Source organism: Nanorana parkeri, unplaced genomic scaffold (genome assembly GCF_000935625.1).
Source record: "Nanorana parkeri isolate BGI_ZX_2015 unplaced genomic scaffold, ASM93562v1 scaffold218, whole genome shotgun sequence".
NCBI lineage: Eukaryota > Metazoa > Chordata > Amphibia > Anura > Dicroglossidae > Nanorana > Nanorana parkeri.
The window spans coordinates 966,413-992,400 of NW_017306486.1; the positions used below are offsets into that span (position 1 = coordinate 966,413).

Sequence of the window (25,988 nt, forward strand, 5' to 3'; positions counted from 1 at the left end):
GTTAAGAAATGCTGCACCACCACATGGAGGATGTGTGCCAAGCATGGTACATGCGTCAACTTTCCTAGGCGTAGGACGGAGAGAAGGTTGCTGCCATTGTCGCATACAACCATTCCTGGCTCAAGCTGGCATAATATTAACTAGACTTGTGCGCCGTCAAAAAATTTGTTCTGTTTCGTTTCGTTTCGTAAAATCCGTTATTTCGTTAGTGGCTGTTATAGTTTCGTAACTATACGAACATTCGTTATGATGACGTTAAAAAGCAAAATACCTTTGTTAATATTGGAGTCGGTGTGGTAGTTGTTTTTTTATCCGAAATACGAATTCCGTTAACGGATTCCGTATTCCGAATTCCGTATTTCGGACTTTGAAAAAACTACCATCAACTACAATATAAATGTACATTGCTTTTTACCTTCAATATAACGGATTTTCGTAACGGTGTAAATCCAACAGCCAGGGGAAAGGGCAGGCAGAGGAAAAAAAAATAAGTGTAGTATCCTGTAGCCAATGGCTTCCTGCCCTCCCCGGAGTGAACCCTTAAAATTCATATCATCACTCGCCAACACCCACCCCACCATCTTCAGTAACAACTTTCCCATGTCAGTTTTCCTTTGCCCTAGTTACTGGAACAAAAAAAAAGTGCCACCTAGATCACTCCCACACCCAGCACCTAATTGCAAGCTTAACACCTCATTTTCTTCCATACCAGCTGGTGAAAGCAGCCCCTTTCCTCCAGTTCATTGCCTGTGTGGTCACTACATTAACATACAGTATATTCACCTGCCAATACTATTTTTTTGTGTGTGGTTTTCTTCTCTTCAAGGTTTTTGCAGTTTTTACATGTTATGGAAAACGGAGCTTGTTATCAGTCAGATAGACAAAATTCCAGTAGGATACGATCATATGAGAAATAGAAACGGAGACCACTCATATATCAGTTATGAAACTATTTTTGCTTTACTGAAAGGGAGGAGTACTTTTATACATGTTTCCAAACAAGCTGACTCATGTAGCTGAGGGTCAAACTTGCTTCATAACCACTCTGATCTAGATTTGCAGTGTGTCCACCCTACAGCCTGCAAGTTCTAAAAAGGACAACTCACATAACTCTGCAAAAAAGGTGGAAGGGAGGGAATCTCTCTTTGTATAACAAAATAGAAATTAATATATAAAATGGAGCCCAGGGACCTTCCATCACACATAGACATAACATAGTAATAGTTACAGTGGACAGAAATGTGTGATCAGAGATGACAAGTTTAGCAACAAAATCATTCATGCATTACAATATGTAAAGTATATTCAAATATCCTTCATATTAATAATTTGGGGGAGAGGTTGAAAACCTGGAAGAGAGAAAGTAAGGAGGAGGGGGTGGGCGGTAGTTAGCTGAGATTAGAAGCTTCAAGTTTAGTACAAAATCAGTTCAAAATAGTGTTGTTCAAAAAAACAACTCTACAGAAGCAAAATTCTCCATCATGATTATTGTATTACCTGCAAATATTGAGGGGGAAGTTTGAATGAGTTCCATGAATGCCATGTCTCCTTATATTTAGAAACATGATCTTTAAAAGTATGTATCAGTTCGACTTAGCCGATCCAACATCTGGATTGGCTGAGCCAAAGCTCCGGCAGCTCACTCGCTGCCATTCGCTCCTAATCTCATAGGGGCCGATCGGCAGTAAGTGAATAGCGACATTTGGCTCGGCTATTCTGCTCGGTACCTCCGAGGTAGCGAGCAGAATAGAAAATAAGTCAAATGAATGGGAAAAAAAGTTGAAAAATTAATTTCTAAATGTAAAAATATAGTACAATTAAAATATATATATATATTAAAGAAGAGAAAAAAAAATGTTTTTTTTTAAAAGACGCACGCTGACCCGACCGCACGCAACGAACTCCCGCCGCATAATGAAGCATCTAAAAAGATGGCGACAAAAGAGAAACAATTGGGCGGAGCTAGCAGTGACAGCTAGCTCGCCCAACTGTTTCCTATTGGCCGGAACCTGCCAGAGGCTTCTAGCAAGTCCCGGCCAATGAATACAACTGGGCGGAGCCGGCCGTGACATCACAGGCGGCTCTGCCCAGTTGTTATTGTTTAATGACAGATCAGCGTCCCCATGACTGATCTGTCATTACAACTGGGCGGAGTGAGTCGTGAGATCACGGCTGACTCCGCTCAGCTGTCATTTGCAGGGAGATTGGTCGGCTTCGAACAACCTTTCTCCATGCTTCGTCTGTCACTACGGCTCAGCCGAGTCGTACGCATATGCGTTCAGCTCGGCTGCCTTCGGGAATAGCCCATAAAGCAGCCCTTCGGTTCAACTAAACTGAAGGGTAGAGGCTGTCGAAGCGAGATAAAGGATCAGCCGAAGCTACGTCTGGATCCTCTGGCTCTTTAGTGAATAACTCTGATAATAGTCAAAATCTGTTATTGGATCCCTCTGTCCCTACCGTGTTTCCCCGAAAATAAGACAGTGTCTTATATTTTTTTTTCCACAAAAAAAGACACTAGGTCTTATTTTCGGGGGATGTCTTATGTGTACATAACTCTCATAAATATACCTATTATTTATGTCATGTTCCTAATTGCAGTAAATGCCTAATAACCCTGCTATTCACCTCCTCTTCCTTGAGCTTTTTGACCACACTAAGCATGGAAGTTGATCCCTGTTAGCTTGGTCAGTTTTCATCCTGGAGCTTCTAATATGAGCTCCTGTGGTCAAGCTTCCAATTGGAGAGCATGTAGTCAACTGGGCTGACACACCCCCTGCCCAGCCTTGCGCAGTTTAAATGACAGCAGCTCTTAGCAAGAGCTTTGTTGTCCCAACAGCAACTGCACTTAGTGAATGTAACAATGCCCCCTGCACATGTAACCACACCCCTCTTTACGAGTTATATGCCCCAACCCTAATCAGTTTCATAGCCAGAAGCTACTTGTAAGAACCTCGCTGTCACAACAGCAGCTGCATCTAGTGAATGTAATGATGCCCCTTCCACGCCTCCCCCCACATGGTTAACACCCCTGCCATTAGCTACGCTCAGTTTGATTGACAACAGTGAATATAGCCATGCCCCCAGAACATGTAATGACACTTCCTACAAATGTAACCACACTCCCTGCACTCAGAAAGTGGGTAAGGAAGAAAGCTTATGCAGCCACATGGCCACTGAATAAAAGTGTAATTTATGGTTTAAAAAAAACAGCATATTTATAACTTTTGTTTAGGGTTTGATACAGTGCAATGTTTTCTGTATGTGATAAATTATTCTATGACTTCACATATACTTTAATCCATAAGACTGCTAGTAGTTCCAAATGTTGAGTTTAATAAGAAGTAATGTTCTACCTGTTGAGATTTCTTAGATACACTGGTAGTTTCTGGGGGAAAAAAGATTTCTGTAAATCAACAATGAACACATGAACTCAGAGAAAAGGCATTTCAACAGATACAAACTCTTGCCAAAGATTTCCTCATTAGGAAATTTCCTCCGTAATAACAAGTTAGAATACTATAATTTCACAATCGAAAAAGCCAAGTTATCCAAACACAGATTATTTGCAAATCATACTGATAAATGATCCCGATAAAGGCAGAGACATAAGATTGTAACACCAGAAAACAAATACTAAGTAATGGTCTTAAAGAACAACTCTGGGCAGAAATAAAGGGAAGGTGTGGAGCTGGCAATTAACCCATGCTCGTTTTCATCTACGATGTAAAGTAAAAAAAGTTATACTCACCTGAACCTGAGAGCTGGCTGTTGGGCCAGTCCCTACAGCCTCCCTTCCCCTCCGCTCTGATGGTGTAAATTCTTGTGAGTCATCATATCCAATACAGTGTATAGAACGTAAGTATGCCAAGGGCCCCAAAAAAATTAAAATAGATTTTTGCTAGCACATGATTAAGTATTTATAGTTGACACAGCGTCCCCTTATTCACTGGCTTTCATTTTGTAAACTGAACAGCCTCTATTTCTTTAGTAAATAAGCTCCGGGGATTTATTGACACAGGATATGTGAAGAGGAGTGCATCACATTGTTTTTTTTTGCTAATCCAGATATTGAGGAGCATGTGACTCATGTTACCCAGAGTCCACTGATTATGGACTTCTGAAGAAAAAAGGAGGTAGCGGATTATACTCTGCAGATTTATATTATTTTGCTGGAAAAGATAATGTGTGGGATTTATGATGGAATGATGTTATGAGAGTGCACTGTATGAATTACATTTTATATACGATATGTTTAAATTTAACACTATTGATAAGGGACCGCAGATTTATATTATTTTGCAGGAAAAGATAATGTGTGGGATTTATGATGGAATGATGTTATGAGAGTGCACTGTATGAATTACATTTTATATACGATATGTTTAAATTTAACACTATTGATAAGGGACCTTTGGGTTAAGGATACTTTTATAAGGTTTTAATATATAATTATAGACTGAAAGTTTCGTTTTAGAATAGCTCTAATTAACTGGCAGGTTTCATTATTAGTTGTAAACTAGATTTAAACACTGTCTGTTCTAACAAAGGGTTAAAGCCTTTAAGGCATTGTGTATTTATTGAGTGGCAGCTCAGTCTTAAGGTGCCTATACACTGTACGATTATCGTACTATAATCGCGGGAAATACCGTGATCGTACGATAATCGCAAAGTGTATGGAAGGTGTGCGACCGTTTCTACTGTACGATCGCACGTCTTCCGTGGAACAAGCAGGCCGGCCTGCTTGTTCAACAACTGCCGAACGGGCCGATTTGCACACACGCACACTGCCGGTTCAGCATTGCAGTCATCGGAAGCCAGCCCCTCAGGGGGCGGGCTTGTGATGATCGCAAGTACGATCTGCCTGACCAAGATGGGCAGATCGTACGTTTTTTAAATTACTTTACAATTATTTAAAATTACTTTACAACCCTGGCAAGACAAAGGTCTTGCCAGGGTTGTAAAGTGTATGGCCACCTTAATCCTCAGTCTGACCCTATAGTTTCACTCCTAAACTGTTCAGAATAGCTCGGAATCTGCAGAACGATCTTCACCAAGAAAAAGCTAAGAGTTAAGAAATATATTTTTTTAAATGTTGTGTGAATGGAAACACATAACAAACATATAGATGGGTTTTCTCAAATGTAATTGCAAAAGTGGAACTACACATGTAAGGTGTACTGTATAACCAAAGACACAAGAGAAAGTGAAAGGACATCTCAGGAAATCCCTGCTTAGAAAGTTGTCACCAGAAAAGGCATTCTCACTGGAAGATTTCCCATATAATCTCATTCTATTGACAACTAGAAGACTTTGAATTTCTCAACATTTTCTGTATCAGTGGCAATGGTCGCCAGGACAAACAAAGGTAGTGAATCTCCCAGTGGGGTCACAACCGCAATAAAGCTGACAGTAAAAAAGAGTTAGAAAACTTCTCTATCATAAAAAAGTTTACCTTTAGATACACTTTAATTACCTTATCCTAATCTGATACAAACTGGTTTATATAGTTATTCAGACTGAAAAAGACACAAGTCCATCAAGTTCAACCTATAGGGAAAGAAAAATAGAAAAACCTCCATAACACAGATTCCTATGCCCTTAGTTACCCATAGCTAAACCAGAGGAAAGCAAATAAAAAAAAACTATAAAGCATGGTTCAATTAGTTCCATCAGGGGTAAAATATTCCTTCTTTTTTTATTCTTCAAAGATGCACCTGTTCTTGTTTTTTGCATTGTTAGCATTATGCATTGTCAGGGGCCTAACTACAGATCATAGGGCCCAATAGATAAATATGAATAAGGTCCCCCCAGCAACCTCCTTACTGTCATTGATCTTAACATGAAGTATGTCCATATCAGATAGAGGTAGCAGGTGAACTGTCAGCATAGTCAGTACACTACTAGGGACCAGAGTTGTGGACAGAAGTTGTCAAGGAAGAGGGGGGACCTCAGCTAATGCAATTAACATTTAACTTTAATTTTCTATCAAACCATTCTGTCCTCGCCAGTCTTTTTTCAAAATCTCAGATCTTAGGGCCTTAGCGTAAAAGTCCTTTCACTGCCACAGCAAGTGCTGAAACATGGTCTTTGTATTATAAAAAAAATATTTCATATGTTAACAATTACTCTATAACCATAATGCAATCTATTTTAAAAAGTGCCTTTTTTTTGCAGAACTACAGAGAGTTAGGCCCCTTTCACACAAGAATTCCAATCAGGTCTACCAGTTTCTCCGGCGGATCTGATTGGAAGCCCAATGTTAGTCTACAGGCAACCGCATCTAAAGAGACGTGCGTTTGTTTACATCCAATTACCTCCGATTCCCGCCAGGTTCAGAAAAACAACCAGAACGGAGCTCCATTTTGGCGCCCCTGATCATGGCAGATCAGGGGTAATCTAATGTTGTCAGGAACCTGATCTGAACCAAGGGCCTCTGCTGTAGCTGGCAGTGGCTCTACCTGCTGAGCCACCTTAGAACCTTGGATAGCTCCTTACCTGATCTCCTGTGTAATCCTCAGTTAAACCTAGCTTCTGCTGAACTCTGAACTCCTTGCTCCTCCCTTGAACTTCCTATTTAAGCCTTGCCTCTGTACTTCCTGTTTGCCAGATTATTGTGTTCCTGCCAAGATCTTGCTTCCTTGCTCCTTATGTGATACAATCCGCTCATACTGCTACCCGTGTATCGACCTTTGGTTGCTGATACACCAATTACTCTCATCGTCTTCTACTTCATACCTGATACCTTTGGCTACTGACCTCGGCTTGATCTCTGACTACGCTTCTGCCTGCTCCTACACTACTACTGTCTGCTTGTGTACTGAGCTCTGCCTGTTTGACTACGACTTTGCCTACTGTTTCAGCTACTGGACTCCGAGCCTGATCCAGATTGTGACAGATGTACAATATAGGGATACATGTCCTTTTTACATACAACTCCCCATGGACCAACATGGTACTGGTGATTTAAGTTTTGTTACTCCTGAAGATGGAGAAAAAACTGGATGAACATGGACAATAGTGACATCTGTTCAGATCAGCAGGGAATCCGTGCACGGATTGGAACTGAATGCATCCTTATGAAAGGGGCTTTGTCAGTTTTACCTGAAGTGACACTCTGGGCATTTTCGATGTCTGAGGATGGCTTAAGGCATACAGCAGTCTTTTAGTGCTGTCCAGGATTGCCAGGAAGCTCTGAGGACAATACATGTATTCCCCTTACTGAATAGCCTGCAAATGAGATCTGTGATTAGCAGCAATGATTCTGATATCTCCCCCTGTATATTTGCCTTTTCTCCACATGCACACTCTGTTTAATTTGCTCCAAGAGCCCCCCTAATAAGGCCCCTTTCCACCACCAAGCCCCATGGCTACCAATGTGGGCTGCTATGGGTGTTGTTACAGCACTGTGCATTTAGCTTTAAACATAGGTTCTCTGAGAATGCTGGCAAGGCAGATTTCAACATCATTGTAACATAACAGAAATTACAAGGTTAGGAAAAAAACATTTATACTAGGATATTTTGTAACTGAACTTCCCACTAAAGGTCAGCATTATCTAAAATGTAAATTATGCATGTGGGCATCATCATATATAAATATAAGGGTAGCTGAGGTTTCAGTGCACAGTTTTGTGGTCAAGGGAACATACAAAGCTGCAAGATCATTCCACTGCTGAAGTAAGTCTCATTTGTACTATTATAACTATTTTCAATAAATTAATGATAGAGAATATATTACTGGGTAATATAGGCATCATAAACAGACACATTGTAAAGGATAGCGGCAGACTGTAATACAGAAACTTCTGGCTGATAACCCTAACCAAGCGTGTACGACACAGCCCAGTATACTGAATTGGGGAATATTGAGAAATGTATTAATTAGCAATATTTGTTATATGATGCAAGTAGGTTAACAATGTTTTATAATGCTTTGAATTTTTATATAACTCAATAGGGTAGGTTTACTACAGTAGTATAGAATGGTCATGCAGTAAGTAACAGTTCATATAGCTTATTAACCCCTTCATGACTGAGCTAGTTTTCAGGTTCTGTTCATAAATGACTGACACATTTTTTACATTTTTGCTGTGTGATTCTTCCACAGCAGTAATATACTTTCTTACTAAATGTACCCACACATATTATATATAGTTTTTTAGAGGACAGATAGGGCTATATAATTATATCACATATGTGTACCTAACCCCTCACTTAGTTTGAATAAAATAAAAAAACTTTTTTTTTTCTAGTCAGTTTATATCAAGCAATCACTATGACAGCTTGATGAATTAACTTTTTTATTTTATTTTTATTTTTTTACACTTTGTAAAAAAGAAAAAAAAATTTAAAAAAAAACTTTTTTTTTTCTAGTCAGTTTATATCAAGCAATCACTATGACAGCTTGATAAATTAACTTTTTTATTTTATTTTTGGCTATTAGGCTGATCCAAACTTAGGAACAGCTAATAATAACATGGCTTCATTTTTCATTAATGAAAGGAAGAAGCTTTTACAAAAAGCTAAATTATTTCATTAATTAATGCTTCAATACTGAGACATTAATGAATGACTGTTAAATGCTGAGAATCAGCAGTTACCGGCATTACAAAGCCTGATATAACTTGTCACGTACAGTGTACGTGGCCAGTCATATAGGCACAAAGTGACAAGACGTACACTGTACGTCTCCCGTCACGAAGGGGTTAAAAGAAGTAAATCAACTTCCATCTGCAGGTAATTAAAAACTAAATTTTGGCTTGCACATTACTGGATGACTGACATGAATGCATCTTTATTCGCCAAGCAAAAGCAAATCCTTGCTATGCCAAGTTGTGTTTTTTTTTTTTCTATAATATTTTAGTCAATCAACCGAACTATGTGCGGAAGAGTTTATAGCACTTGCAAAATATTTGTGATCTTACCAAATGGTTCATATTGCTAAAGCACCCTTAATAAAATAGACAAGCCTAGAATGTACACATAGTCCACTATCTGGTCAGTTAGGGGAGTGAAGATGTTAGTATCAGAACTTGCATTCTGATTTTGACCAGGGTGCTGCTACCATAGGAAGAGTATAAGTATTATACTGATTTTCAAAATTAGGTTTATTTAATTATAGTTGAGAATGCAATGGCTGTGGCAAAGTCCAGTAACCCATGGTAACGGATCTTTATAGAATTTGACTTGTCAAACGAAAATTTGATTGGCTGACCCTTGGTTGTCACTGTACTTTTGTACTTTGTAATGATCACTTTTTGGTTGACAAGGAAAATCTTGGCTCTAAACATATCACTCATCTGTAATGTAACTCCTACACATATACCTAACTATCACTTGGATTCGAATCCTTAAAAATGCCCTACTTGTAAAATCTGTTTCTTGAAGTATATCACAGGACAGAGTGAGTTAATTCTTGAACCAATGGTTTATGCAGCTACCTTCAGGTGACTGGACACTGGCAAATCAAAGCTGCAGGACAACCAGGGCTTTTTTCCTGGTGGAACGCACCGTTACACAGTACTGGCACCTTACACCAGCCCTTTAATTTAATTTTTTTTTGATAGATATAGAATCCTATACAGGGTCCTGTGATGTACTCCAAGAAATGGATTCTATAGTTTTGAGAAAAATTCTGTTTTCTTGATTGTACACCTCAGGGCACAGGGAGATATTCTGGAACCAATGGGATGTCCAAATGCAGCCCAACAGAGGGGAAAGCAACACAGCAAATAACGGCCAGCAGGCCTGGGGGAAAATACAAACAAACCCCAACAGGGTACTATAACATAAGGGACCCATAATTCATAGCGCTGCCTGAAGAACCCGACAGCTGAAGCTAGCCTCAACCGAGGCCTGAATGTCCACCTGGTAAAACTTTGCAAAACTGGAAACAAAGACCCAGGTGGCTGTTTTACAAATTTCAGACACCAAAGCCTGGTACTGGATCATCTTGTTCTGGTTATAACTCTAAAGATAGTATCAGGATCATAACGACTGTGAGGGTCCTAGCATGGGATTGTGACAGTGTATAATTTAAAATAGGTCATGAAACATTTTATTTAAGTTACATTTGGTTTACATTTATACCCTTTTAGCTTACCTGTTCCTTGGAAAATGGCACGTAGTCTCCTTGTGTTTTAATTGACTCCTCCTCACCTTCAATGGTTATACTCGTGCCTCTTCATCCTATAAGGGTAAAAAAGAAGTGTTGTTAGCTCATTTACAGTTAAGCCGTCGGAGAGCTAACACACACCTCAGGGTCACACACAGCAATTAATACCTGACAGGCGTATCACTCAAAGCTGAACTCCAATCATAAAAACATTTATTTAAAAAGCCACAAAGGATAAAAAGCCTGCAGAAAACTACAAGACCAGTCACCCTACACCGGAAGAGGAAGCATCTGTACAGAGGCAAAGTCTCACTATGGATTACTGCAAAGGTCAGGAAGGAATGCACAAAGCACACAAGATTCAAATAATATATACCGTGTTTCCCCGAAAATAAGACACTGTCTTATATTGTTTTTGGCTCAAAAAAACACACTAGGTCTTATTTTCGGGGTAGGTCTTATTTTTTTTTTCTTTTATGTATAACACTCCAAAGTTAATGCAAATCCAAATTAAATAATCCAAAATGGCGAAGCGCGCTTTCACTATCGGTTCCTCACAGGCGGAGTGCATTTGGTATCACTCCGCCTGTGACAGGAGCCGGCGCTATAGAGGAAGCATCGGCTTATGCGGCTCTACTCCCTGCGCTGCCGCCTCGCTTCCTCTAGCACCGGCTTCGTTGGCACCGCTGATTCTCTCCCGCGGCTCTTCAAGTTCCCCCTTATGACACCACCGGCCCTGGGAATGGTCACAACTAGGTCTTATTTATGGGGTAGGTCTTATATTTTAGCAATTCCCAAAAATGGCACTAGGTCTTAATTTCAGGGTAGGTCTTATTTTCGGGGAAACAGGGTATGTCACTTGTACTTAGACAATATTTACTTATCTTGGAAATCAGCTTTAACCCTAACTCTTCACCTTAACCCTCTAACTCTAGACCTTTATTTAAACCTAACTTAACCTTTCAATAAGGAACATACATACCGAGTGCCTTAAACCCAAAATTCCTGTGCTCAAAAGTCACGGGGGGGATGGGTTATTTACCAAAACTGGAGCAGACAGAATATCTGGAGCAGTTGTTCATGGCAACCAATCAGCTTATTTCTTCAGTTTCTCCAGATTCTGTCTGCTCCAGTTTTGATAAATTCTCCTCACAGTGTCAAGATTTCAACCAACAAATGTCAATGTCTTCATACCAACAAAGTATATCAAAGTATACCAGGATGCCAAAAACCACTACAAGCCAGACAGACTATGGCCCATACTGCAATGCAGTAGGACTGTCATCCCATTTATTAGGTACAATTCATACTAAAGGCAAATGTAATTGGTGACATTAGGTGTAAGGAAGGTTACACGTTTACAATGTACCGATATATCTCTTTGGCATTTGTCAACTAAGTCTATCTGCACTTAATAAATAAAATCAAAATCCTATTATGCCTCACTTTTCCTTTTAATGTTTGCCACTTTGTACATAATTATTGCACTTTGCATGTATTTCAGCTATCAACCCATCTCTGTTTTGGATTTTCAATGTTACATTACTAATTTTATGGCGATTATAGTAGGTTTCAGACTTTTGCCAACTGGAAATTCAGTTTATCAACATTTATCCACAACCACAATGATGACATTTGGTGGTCACAGAAAGCTTAAGTGATACCCTTTATTGGCTAATTTAAGTTATTAAAGATGCAAGATTTGGGGATTTCTTATACATCCCTTCTTAAGATGGTTTACATTTCCCACGAAAGCTTGCATCTGAAATAGCTTGTAAGCCAATAAAGGGTGTCCATTAAACTCCAGACTTTCTGCATTAAACAATGGCTAACACTGTACAATACTCTACAACAGCATTGGGTGGACTAAACCTTTAATTCTATATTTTATATTCTACCAAATCCTAATTATAAACCTAATTTTATATTCTACAAATCCATAGAACCTCATATAAGAGGAGACAGAAAATTCAAATAATGTAATGTTGATCCTTTTTTCATTTTAACAATAACAATGGTTTTATTTACAGGTACATTCTTGGAATGGGGTTCTATATAACAGTGTGGGCTGCTCTAACAATGACAGCCATCTTAGCTTCATGCCAAAGTACAGAAAATCCTGTTGTCTGCTCAGTTGTCCAAGGGCTAGAAGAACTTCTGCATGGCAGAGATGGAAGAGATGGGAGGGACGGCATGCCCGGTCAGAAGGGTGAACTAGGTAAATAAAATGGCTAAAGAAAGACATACATTTATTTATGGATGTCAATCATTATTTCTATATTCTGTTTTTTTGTTGTTTTTTTTTAAATGCATTCATGATGTGTCCTGCAAACCGATAGCTACTAATCAGTTTCCAGGATAAATGATCAGTAACATGAGAAGTATCCATTTAGACCCTTCGGTTGCACTGCTGGTAATGCTACATAATGGCAGATATGTTAAAGGTTACTAATTTGGCCTGTACTGTGTTAAAACTAGGAAATAACCCATTTACTGCCACTTGTAAAAGGGTTATGGCATAACAGAACTGCTTGCAGCTTGCCAGTTCAGTAACCCTTATGACAGCTGAATTACGTTCTGCTAAAGCTTATGGCCTCTTAAATATTAATAAATATTAATATTATTATTGTTGTTCTTAATATACAGGATTTATATAGTACCAACAGTCTGCGAACCCCTTTACAATATAAGGAAGACATTACAGTTACAATCAAGAAAGCACCAATACCGTTTTTTTTTTGTATGGAGTGGGAGTACCGATACCGAGTACCGATAGCGGTGCTTCCGCTGGCATGGATTCAGAAAGCTGACTCCATGTTGTTTGGCCGGCTCTATTGTGATTGGCCAGGAAACCGGCTTCCCAGCCAATCAGCATCAAGCCAGCTTCCTGGCCAAACAGCCGGATCCTGATTGGCCGACAAGCTGGATCCATGCTGATTGTCCAGAAAGCCGGCTTCCCAGCCAATCAGCATAGAGTATGAGTACTCGCCCAAATACTTGGTATTAGCACCGATACCGATACTAGTATCGGTGTCAGTGCATCCCTAGTTACAATACAAATCAAGACAAGATTGTAAGGAGGGCTCTGCCCGTGAGAGCTTAACTATGATAAGTGTCTGACAAGCCGCTGATCATAGCTATTTATTCAATTGTTACCGTCCCCCCCTTGACTGTGCCTGTGACTGCTTCTACTCGCTTTGTGACAGCAATCATATCCCCTCGCACTGTCTGTGTGCCCTCTGATGACGAATTGCAGGTCAGATCCCACCACTACTTTCAAATAATACAAAAGTAAAATACAAAAGAGACTAAGAGGTCTATTCACGCAGCTGCCAAATGATCTAGCCGTAGCATCGGCCAATCCTTCGGCTAGCTTCGGCCCCAGGACCCCTTTGGTTCAGTAGAACCGAAGGGGTGCTGTACGGGCTATTCACTATATCCTGTACAGCTCCCGAACGTGGCCGAGCGGTTCAGTCAAGCCGAACGCATATGCCTCGGCTCGGCTGAGCCGCGCTGAAAGCCGGAGCTGGCCAAGCTTGCCACAGCCTGCTTCTGACTGCTGGGCGGAGCCAGCCGTGATCTTATGGCTGGCTCCGGCCACTTGCAGAGAGATCAGTGTCCCTGGTTACCTGCTAACCAGGGACACTGATCTCCAAACAGCTAACTCTCCCTGGCGCTCCGGGAGTCTCCCGCTCCCAGCCGCCAAGGAGAGAAACACTGCTGTTTCTTTTTTTTTTATTCTGACACGGAGCCGTGTCAGAATAGAAAAAAAAAATTGCCCATTGGAATGGATTGCTAGATTCCTATTGGCTATTTCAATTTGCAATAGCCAATAGTAAACTAGCATTGTACCGCCGGGCAATAGAAAACTGTTGGGCGGAGCTAGCTGTCATTGCTAGCTCTGCACAATCGTTTTCTATTTACTTTTTTTTACTTTTTAAACTATTTTTCTGTTCTGCTCGGTCCCTTTGAGGGACCGAGCAGAACAGCCGAGCCGAATGCCGCTGAGCGGCATTCGGCTATTCACTCACTGCTGTTCGGCATCTATAAGAATAGACCGAACAGCAGCGAGTAGCCTGACGGAGGTGACGGAGGAGTCGAACTCCTTCTGCACTTCGGGTCAGCCGAACATGCCGAGCATGTTCGGCCGACCCGAAGCTATGCGAAGCAAGCCGATGTGTGGCTGATTTCAGCTGATATACGGCTGAAATCAGCCGTACCAGGCTGAAGTGAATAGCCAAACAGTGTTAGGCTCACTTCACTTCAGGTCGCTCATTCACTCGGCTGCCTACAGCAGCTTAGTGAATAGACCCTTAAGAATGAATTTATTCAGCAAAGTCCTGGGTTCTTTGGGTTCAGTCAATGGAACATAAAATGGGTCTGAGACTAGCTCTCTAAAAAAAAAGTCTCTGGGGCAGATGTTTCTTTCTTGATTGTAAAGGAGAACTCCAGCTGCCTTATGAAGCAGCATTTTGTGAGCTTTCTAGAAGGCGTTACTGAGCTAGCTCCCACCCAATTAGAAATGCCCAAGGGTGTGAAACAGGAGGGCTGAAATGCTTTATGATATTTCCTCCCATAATATCAGTTTCCTAACTGAAGCCATATTTTTATTTTAGCACATACTACGATCTAATCATCCAAAAATTTGAGTTCAGGGTGAAGTTTGGAAACTAGTTTTGCTAACAGGGTTATTCACTGAGTCCAGACATTTCGCTTAAAAATAAATCTGTCAATTGACAAGCTACTCAGTGTTTTAAAATATCTCATTAAGAGGTTGGCCATAAAACCATAAAACAGACCTGGTTAAACAGATCTCTGGTGTACAGCATAGTCACTAACAGAAAAAAAGTCTGGCCACACACTGCAAACTTTGCTGAAGAATTTGTTGTAGCACACAGGTACATATCATCCCACAATGGATTCTCCTCGAGTCTAACATGTTTCATCCAATAATGGGCTTAATCATAGAGATATCTAGAATTGTGCACCCACCATTCTCTCTAGTGCTGCTGTTAAGAAGTGGTGATACTGGGTTATGGAAATTAGTTACTGGTGTTCTGCAAATTAATGTTTTTGTTAACTTTGTTAGTGGCAATTACAGTAAAATTGAAGAACTTTTGAAGACTCTCTTAAAAACAAATATGTGTAATCAGTAGGCAGGTTTAATCATGTCTAGAATTGGTGAATTTCAACAAACTGAAACCTGCACTGCAGACTGGGCATTGCCACAGTGCATAGTTGTGAAGCCAACCTCTAGGTTTTTAGCATAAGTTGCTTACTTACAACTTTTTCACCATTACACAAAAAGACACAATTGAAAAGTTTAGAAATATTTATTTACTAACTAAGTACAGTTTTATCTTTTAGCTTTCGTAGGAATGTTGTAGGTTATGTTGTGTTTGTGTGTGCTAATATTATTTTAGTCTATTTTTGTATGGAAAATACTGTTTTGATAAACATTTGAGCAACTATCATGGCATGTACAAAATCAGCAGCACCATCTTTTTTTTCTAAGGATCCTGTGATTTCTCAAAATATATGGTTTGCGGGATATTTTACAAACTTTTAAAGCTGTAGGTTAAAAAGAGTGAAACATTAAAAAAGTGAAAAATAACAAAAATGGTCTGGTCACCTAAGGTAAAAGTAAGGAGCAGTACCCGGCATCCAAAGGGTTAAGTTTTTATATAGCAGGTACAGAGTGCTTCTATCATATGTACATTCAACATTGAAGAGCTTTAGATGCATAGTGGGTAAATATTTGAACCATTAATATCAATGAATAAAGTAATAATAATAATAATATTAATTTTTTTGCTTTTTCCTAGGAACACCTGGAGAAATGGGAAGCCCATGATTAAAGGGAAATCCAGGTATTCCAGGCAAAGTTGGTCCGCAGGGTCAGAAAGGAGATCAAGGTGATAAAGGAGCTGAAGGCAAACCAGGTAACAAACCATCATTTGATATATAAGTTTTATGAGATTAAAATGCAAGATTATGAAATGAAGCACCACACTAATTTTAGTGGTCCAGATACATCTTTATTCAGTGTTCGGTTGAGGGGACAAAATAGAAATAGTTGCTAAATAAGAAAAGTTCAGGGGTTTCAGAAATCACATCAAACAGATTCTTTTATTTCTTGGCTATATTGGTTCTTACACACTCAACCTTTGTCTCTGTCAGGCGATCTGGTGAAAACCCCTCTTTCTCAAGCCAGAAACCAGACACACACTCCTTGTGTGTCTATACACACCTGCTGTTCCCAGCAGAACTCACTCTGTCTCCTAGATAGGAGAAGCCTTAAGGTGCCCATACACTGCACGATTCTTGTACGAGAATCGCGGGAAATCCTGCTATTGTACAGTGTGAATCGTGCAGTTTGAATGAAGACGTGCAACCGTTTCTACTGTACGGTCGCACGTCTTTTGTCTAGGGAGCACGCTAGAAAACCAGCCGAGAATCTTACAATTTTCGGCTGGTTTGAATGATGCTCGGGAGACAAATGCCGAACGGGCCTGTGTGCGCACGCGCACACTGCCCGTTCAGCATTGCGGTCATCTGGGGGCCGGGCTTGCGATGATCTGAAGTACGATCTGCCTGTCCAAGATGGGCAGATCGTACGTTTTTTTTATTACTTTACAACCATCACAAGACTAAGGTCTTGCGATGGTTGTAAAGTGTATGGCCACCTTTAGTTTGCTCACACACACAAGGACTTGTGCACAGCTGCACAATCATTGAGGAAAAGCATCCATGTAAGATGTGGATATAGGAATGAAGGCTTTATCCCACCCAAAATTTCCCAATGTTCCTAGACTCTAGTACCCGGGCCAAATTGTACTCAAAACTGCCTCTTCCCACAGTGTCATAGGTCAAGGTCCACATATACCACCTTCAGGTAATTTATGATGATGACCCTTGGTTCTTTTCCTGGAGAAAGAGGCATTTTATTGAGATTCCAGAACTAAACAGTGCAAAAAATGGTAACAGGAGTAAGTGTCTACAGACAGTCTGATCATGTATCATAGACTACAGAACACTACACACAGAATCTATTCACCATTTTTTATATGAAAAAATGAAATTAAAAAAGAACAAATATCCAAATGGTATTTATTTTAAGTGCAATCTATCATGTCTCTTCCTAGACAACAATTTCCAATATCCATTATCTTTAATGTTACAGATGGCCATTGCAATTAACATATAAGAGCCAATGGCTGTTGCAGTTATCAAATCTAGTTTAATATCACAGTCCTATATCATTTTTTAAAAATGCAGTATCTCTTTCTTAATGAAATGACATGAGGCAGAAAAGTACACAGCTGACACATTTGACAACAGTCACCAGTACAGTAGAGGGGCATCTGTTTTGATGACTTATGCCAAAGGTGCTAGTTCTCCTCACTTTTGGTAGATTTACTCTCTTTTCTGGTTACTTTAAAACAGGAAAAAATATCTTCAGTGTAGACAAAGACAGCAATAAAACTTCGACAGAGATTCCAATCCTTTCCTACAGACGTTTTTGATAGAATTTCATTCTAAGTGGGCCCTGTTGTAAAAAGCTGTTTTTGTAAATGTAGCTGTTAACTACAGATTTCTTGAGGAAAACATGTTAACACTACAAAATTATAGAACAAAAGAATTAAACAAAGGTGCAAATGAATAAAACAAAGCACTTTGGAGTCTATTTATTAAGGTTTCTACACAAGATTTATACAACATTTACCCAGGACTCACATAGGTTTCCAGTTAAATCCATTTATAAAAAAAGTGTGACTTTTGAGGAAAAGCTGTGTAAGTCTTGAGTAAAACATTTATGGATCTTGGGTTGGGTGACTCTTAGGTGAAAACATTCAGAAACAGACCCTTTTATATTATATGTAGACCTATTTATACAAAGTGACAACAGTGACAACAAAGAGTTGGGATTGCAGGAAATGTATGTGGGGGTTGTGCATGCTGTAATTGAAATCTGAGAGGTGCCCATGCTTTTTTTAGGGCTGCAACTAATGATTATTTTCATATCGATTAGTTGGCCGATAATTTTTTTGATGAATTGGATACAAAAAAAATACCATCTTTAATTTAAAATACACAGATAGAGTGTTACAAACATAAAATTTTCTTCAGAATAAAATTCCATGCACAATTTTTTACAATTGCTCTGCACTGGAACGCACGGCATTGCCGGCCAGTGTGGACGGGAGGTGGGTTTCAGGTGCCTGCTGTCAGAGATCTGTGTCCCCTCCAATCCCCCCCGCTGCTCTCCCCGCCTGTATTGGCAGAAGCAGCAGGGATTAGAGGGTACACAGACCACTGCAGCCGACGCCCAGGGGAGGGGAGAATGGCTGGCACTAGGGATGTCACTGGGTGACACTAAGGTCTATTAAACCCCTAATGTCACCTTAAAGAGAACCTGTCACCTCCAATGTGCTATAATCTCCCTGCTGGGCACCGTTTGCAGGGCTCTGTGTCCCCTCAGATCCCCACTGGGAGCAGCAGGGTTCAGAGCGTACACAGAGCTGATGGAACATCAGCTCCCAGCATGGAGGAGAGAACTAGGGATCCACATCAACTAAATCGATAATGAGAAAAGTTAGCAGCGATTCTCATTATTGATAATCTATGAGTAATCAATTAGTTGGTTGCAGCCCTACTTGTCATTATGGCATGCCTTGGGGGCATATCTGGAATCCTGCATTCTGCAAGCAAAGAAATCAGAGGGTGAGTGTGAAGGGACTGCATACTATGTAAAACATTTCAGGCTGACAGAGTGCAGTACCTGATGGTGCCTTCTTATATACCCACATGACTTTGAACAATAGCATAGTGTAACCAAATGTGATCAGGTATGGGCAGTCAAAAGAAAACCTGTTCTGTGAAAAAATACAGCGGAAGCAATTTTCAACTTCTTTTGAAGAATGCCAGCTGCCTGGATGGTTCTGTCCTCATTGTTTTCTGAATAACTCACTTGGAACAACATGCAGATTACAAAGTCAAAGTGAAGGCCTTAACTGATCTACATACTTTTACAGGTCAGAGACTAAGAAGGTATTGATTCCATTGGATCAGCACAACAGTCGGCAACTGACATTTTCAGGACAGGTTAGCAATGATAGCCTACATATTCTGAGTACAGATTTTCTTTAAATAGCCTTATTTCTTCTGACAGAGCATATCCATGTAGATATATTTTAAAAGAGAAGCTTTAGAGCACAAAATAATATCAACAAGTCCACACAAAAGCACACTATTATTTACAGTTTTTCTAATTTAAGGTGAATGATTTTAATGCCCTTTTAGCAATTAGGGTCAGTTATTTATCTCTGCTTTTTCTCACTTTAGGCCAACAAGGTCCAAAAGGTGAAAAGGGCTTAATTGGTCCTACAGGAGCAACAGGAGCTGTTGGAGTTACAGGCACTAAAGGTGCTCCAGGAGCAACAGGACCTGCTGGACGTCCAGGTGTTATCGGCTCTCCCGGAGCTAAAGGAGGCACAGGGGCTTTAGGTAACCTAAATGCATTTCTATTCTATTAATTAATATATGTATATGTAATATTCTGTATATTATGTTAACATTTTGTTTATTAATACAGAAAGAAGGATAAAAAAATCTGTCATAAATGTGTTAAATTATTGGAGATTTTATGTTAGTGAAACAGGAATGGTACTGTAGTTCCAACAATCAAAACAATTTGACAAAAACAACAATCATATATTGTATATGGAAGTGTTTGTAGATCACATCATCACTTGAAAAATTGAGATATGATCTGTACATGATATTACATAGTTTTTAAATACTAAAAAAGGGTCTAAAAAGGAAGGAAGGAAGCAGAGACAACAAGTATTCCAAAAATCAAGCACTCAATATATCCCAAACAGTTATATTTACTTTGAAGAGAGTACACACTTCCAAATTCTAATAGATCAAAAAATAACCACTTAGCCACTTTCGGTATTGTTTTCCTATTTAACAATTTGCCCTATTGTGGGCTAAATTTTGACATTTCCATTAATCAGTTCAAAATTATGAGATTCTAAATTTTTAACCTGTATTCTGTTTACACCAAAGCAGAAAAAAATTGGCTTTTTTTTTGCAGTTGCATTTATTGAATATGTTCTTTATGTTGTGAAACTGCAATACATATAAAATGGAATATAAAAACACATTTCGCTATACAGTGAACATTATATACAATGGACAACTATTCATTACTAAAAGAGAACCCTGTGGGAAAGACCAACCACTGCAGATTCCTGAGTAAATAAGCATGGTAACATCTAACTAAATATACACAGACAATCCTGCTAACAAGCGGTTTAGTCCCTTAAAGACAATTAATGTTCCGGGCTTGAGGGTTAAGAAGAGGACTATTGTAAACATGGAAAGATGGAGGCTGGTTCTTCTCACTACTAATGCAACTTCCTGGAGTCTCATGTATTTTCTCCTAAACTAATTCCTCATGTTACTTCTAATGACCAGTAGATGTCAGCAATAAACTCAATATTTACAATATACAGTAAACGGCCATACAGCACAGTGGTGGGTGAATTTTGTTAGAAATCTGGTAAATGAAGAACTTGTGCCCAAAACATCACATAGCTATCATCCCCATTATCAGTTCACTTGCACACTTTAAAGGGTTCATATGGACCCCTGGGCAGTTACTGCTTGATGCCATTTTTAGGGAACCATTCTGGAGATCTCTAGTCCCCTAATTTGGGATCCTGCTTTTGTTTTGTTTTTTCAGCTGTTCTACTAACCAACTAATAGTTGAGGGGTGGGGAACTCACACTCTTAAAAAACTGAAGCCCACTAGTGAACGTTTAAGGAGTCTAAAGGAGTTTACTGCACCGCAGAAGGGATTTGCATTTCACTATTTACAAATCTGAATCCCTTGTAATATATTAAATTGCCCTTCATTATGGATCTCTTAAGATCATTCCAGCACGATAAACTACAGATTTCTCAATAGTAGAGATATTTAACGCATCCAGAAAATGTTGAATGTCTAAACAATTTTCACATTTTCAGAGCAAAGTGGCATTTTACAAGCTATCATTTGAAAAACATTGCATTTCTTGCCTATTTACATCTTCCATTTGCCTCTGACTAGCTGTGAAGTTGTATACATTAGAAGACTGCATTTTGATCATAGTAGTATGTGATTTTTTTTTTTTATTCCAATAATCAATTACTTTAAAAATGGAACCAAAACCAAATTTTATTACATTTTCTATGAGAATGCTTGACTTCGGGTTTATCCATTCAAAATTTGAAACAAATTAGTACAGGACTGTTGCCCATAGCAATCAATTCAGTTGCATGAAGAAATTAAGCGAGAAATATGATTTCTATCGATGACAGCTCTGACTTTTAATTCTACAATTTTTTTCTTTCACTTTAATGACTCAGTGCTCTAGTTCTCTAATATGATCACAGTATTCCTTGTTTGTAACACCAATGCTATGCTTCTGGTACCTGCCTTAGTTATCTACCATTCTCACATGAATCCAACCAACGAAGGCCCCACACCATATTAACTTGCAGCAGCATCATTTTAATAAATGAAATGGCAGCTCACACCCCATCAAGCTTAATGACAGGTGTGAGCAGTCTCTGTTTGATGGACTCATATGAATAATGACATTATTACATAACCTAACTCACATGCATGTACAATTTGCCTTAATATTCATTCTCTTTTGACATAAATTTCTCACTGTGGTTTAAGGCCCTCAAGGATTAAAAGGGGAAAAAGGTGCCAATGGTACACCAGGGACCACAGGAGCTCCAGGCACTCCAGGCGCTAAAGGTACAATCGGCCCTCCCGGAGTTTCAATTACTGGAGCTTCTGGGGCAAAAGGAGACAAAGGAGATACAGGTATGTTGTGAAATTATTCCAACCTCATAAAATTAGCTTTAAAGTATGTCTAAGCCAAAACGTTTATGCTTTTGAATTCTGAATAGAGAAGGGTTGGAACCCCTATCTTATTCTGCTCTTATTTTGGTCTGTATCCACATTGGGTAGATTCATCATCTCTATTTGCAATGTCACTGAGAAAGATTGTGATGGATAATCCCAGATATTTACAGTTGTCACAGAACAAGAATAGAGGGGAAGTCTTTCCATGGAGACACCTCTTGGTCTGGTGGAAACTGTTTAAGAAGGGATTTCCAGTCACTTCCTGTTGTGTTTAAAGGACAGGAAGCAAAGGTAAATCTCCCTAATGGGTCACAGCTGAAAAAAACATATGTAGACACAATAGCACACTTAAATTTCGATCTTTCTGCAGTTTCACAAGACTTCAAAACCAGTAAGGGCAAAAATGTAGTACATACTTCATTCTGAAAGAAAGAAAAATATAGATATCACTAGATCATTTGACTTATAATTATGTTATGATTAAATTGGATATTATGTAGTTATTTTTAATAGGGTCCTTATGCAAACTCAAGAAACATCCACCCAAAACTATTAGGTTTATTAATGGAGGCAGCTGATGGCGTCATTTAGATGCAATCGCAATCAATAAGAAGCAACATAGCATGCATGATGGGAAGAACAAAGGCTAGCTTTACACAATTGCGTTGTGGTAACAGTAATGTGCACATTACTGCAAAGCGTGGTCACTCACCTTATGTGTGTTGGCGTGTTGCATCACCATTCAAATTGAATGGCACTCCACACACCTCAACAATGCACCTGCATTGCAGCACACTACAATGTACAATAAGGCACTACTGTGCATTGTGGTGAACTACATCAGAAAAAAAAGTGTGTTTTGTGCTTTGGCAACCCTTTCAAATTAATCAGGTGGCTTAACACAATGTGTGTGAACGCACACACATTAATCATTAATGTAATGAACCAGTGCAACGTGTGAAGAGGAGCCCTTAAATTTATTGGATTATTCACTATGCTGCCCAAGTCAGCTGAGTGAATAACAGCCGAAGTGAAGGAAGCCGAATCCCGTTCGGCTATTCACTTCAGCCATGTCCAGCTGATTACAGCTGTTCATCAGTTGGCTTCGGCTCCCTTCGTTCAGCCAAACAGCCTCAGCGCGTTCGGCTGAACCGAAGTGAAGAACACGTTCACCTCAAGCAATCCAACATCTGGATCGGCATGGCAGGCCGAACAGCAGTAGTGCCGTGCAGCATTCGGCTTGGTTATTCTGTTTGCTTCTCTTAGAGGTAGCGAGCAGAATAAAAAAAATAGGACCCTCAGGTAAAAATTTTAAAAAGTTCTTGGTGTTCCCCCGAAAAGTAATACCAGGCTCTTTAGGTCTGGTAGGAATTTAAAGGAGGAACCCCACCACCAAAAAATGGTGAAATAAATGTGGGGTTCCCCTAAAATTCCCAACCAGACCCTTAATCTGGGCACTGGCCTGGCAGGGCAGGAAAGGGGGGGGCAAACCAGCCCCCGTCTTCCTGCACCATAACAGGTCACATGCCCTCAGCGTCTAAAGGGATGCCGGAGATGAGTTCTTTCACATAAAGCTTGGGAACAAAAGGATTGATGGCAGAAAAAGTGAAAGGCTATGAGAAGGGGGCCAATGACAATACCAATCATGGGAAGAATCATGGGAAGAAGTGATTAATGAAAGATGGAGATCATTCAGACAGGAAATAAAGGTGAGCTAAAAGTCAGCTTCAAAGGGAAATGTTGTGGCGATGCACGTTTACAGGAACTCAAGAGTACTCAGTGATAACACAGGAGAGGACTTGCTAAATGTGTGCAGGCAAAAAGGCTGGAGTTCAGCTTTAAATTCAACCCCCTAAAATGTAGAGGATCAATAGTAATGCCCCATAATGTATCTTTGAAATCCATCAAAAGCAAGGTGATAATTGACTGCCAAGATAAACATTGGAAAAGTTTGGTCCCCAGGAGGTGTTTTCCATAATGCGCTAGTATGCACAGCACAGGTTTAGCATCTTTGGCATCTTGATTGGCCAGGATGATGTAACTCTCATGGATGTGACTGGCAGCATTTATGACAGAAGAGACATTCAGTGTCTCTTCTGTCATTATTCTGTCATTAAAATCCTACCTGTCAATTTTTTTTGTTTTTGTTTTTTTTTTATTTCAGCTTTCCTTTCACTGTAATCGTTCTATTTACTTTAAGACCAACATGTGCTAAAGTTGTGTAAAACTTGTTTTGTTTTTGTGGTGTGTTTAATTGACCTTAATATATTTATTTTGTCAGGCTTGCAAGGTCCAAAGGGGGACAAAGGGCCATTAGGAGGTATGGGAGCAACAGGTGCTCCTGGAGCTGCTGGTCTGAAGGGTGCTGCAGGTGCAACAGGATCTCCTGGAATTCAAGGAGTTAAGGGAGCTGCTGGTGCCAAAGGAGACAAAGGAGATCAAGGTACAGTATTTTCAGTAATGAATGCTTTTCAAGTGTCACTATTATTGCTTTTAAACAATACCTTTATTAGTGATATAGCATAAATAGCATACATCTACTGTGCATTCACTGTCACTGTAGCTTTTATTGTTTTCTTCATAGAATACATTGATTCCTGTTTGTAGTGTTTTTAGTAGCATATCAGTTCAAGACTCAGGGATGTAACTAGAAATATCAGGGTCCCATTGCAAAAGGTTTCAATCAGTGTCAGATAGTATGCAATGCACACTATAAGGACTCTACTTATACCCCTTAAAGTGTATCTAAACCTAAAACACCCATGTAATATATTGCAGCTTACCAGTTTTTAGATGTGGTGGTAGTTTTCTTTTTTTCCAGACTTTTGTTTCCCTATTTTTTACCTAGTAATCCTGCAAATAACAGAATGCATGTCCCATCATGTCTATTATTGTTTACCCACTGTATCTATGGGTGCAGCCATGGTTGTCACAAAGGCTAAACGTATCTGCCTTTGTTCATCTCCAATACATGATTGTTTGGTTGATTGATGGGACTATTAGTCTACACAATAAATATAAGGATTTTTGTGCTTTCTTTCAAGCCCACAGGTAGTGACAAGCACACTGCATTTATGGTAAGATCAACAAGTATTTTCTGTACTTGCTAAAAATGTTCTTAGCCTGGACTGTGAAAACGCAACTAACACATAATGCAACCACCACATCTAAGGACTGGTAAGCTGCAATATGTTACATTTTTGTTTTTAGGTTTAGATACACTGTAATGCTAGCAGCCACTGTAACTGAACAAGCTGTAGCAAGTCAGTTGGAAATAGGGGCAAGCTGAGTGGCCACTGTGTTGAGAATAATCTGTAGCAAAGAAAAGCAGCTTTGGTACAACGTTTCTGGCCATGGATCAATGTGTAATTGAAGTTCAAAGAAGAAGTTAAAGCGAAACTTTAACCATATCTTTAAAACAACAACAAACACTTCTTTTAGAAATGTTTAGTAATTAATCGACAAACACATACTTATAGATAATTGCCGACTTTGTATTCTTTGCATACCTTATTTCTCTTTTCTTCCCCAGTCTTCTGACAGTGACCATGTTAACTAAGGGCAAGTTACTAGCTCTTTATTTACTTCCTGGAACTCTGGCACATGTGACTAGACATGTGACTAGGACATGTGACCATGCACATCATCTCAGGGGAGGAAAATGCCTTTCCCTGAGATCTCATGAGATTACAGATGAGGTTTCCCATCAATGTTCTGTTTATGTAACCTTCCCAAGATGCAAAACTTTGGCACATTACATCATGTGTGCCAGAACTGGACCAGGAAGTAGATGAACTCTATTTGTAAGTAAATAAAAAACAAGTTTGTTTAACTAATGAAAGATGATTTTAAATCCGCATGCAGAGCTGCATGCCAATGTGATTTTTAGTGAAGGGGGTAAAGGTCCACTTTAGCATATCCATATCCTGAACCAGGAATGTTACAA

General features: G+C 39.5%; 1 protein-coding gene across 1 annotated transcript in view; it reads left to right on the forward strand.

The window, feature by feature from the left end:
• LOC108786596 (pulmonary surfactant-associated protein D-like) overlaps positions 1-25,988 on the forward strand; it is an 85,060-nt gene that overhangs the window by 47,967 nt on the left and 11,105 nt on the right. The window contains exons 2-4 of the mRNA XM_018555918.1: positions 15,974-16,055; positions 21,851-22,000; positions 24,324-24,485. Of these exons, the coding sequence (XP_018411420.1) occupies positions 15,974-16,055; positions 21,851-22,000; positions 24,324-24,485 (394 nt within the window). The remainder of the gene's footprint in view (positions 1-15,973; positions 16,056-21,850; positions 22,001-24,323; positions 24,486-25,988) is intronic.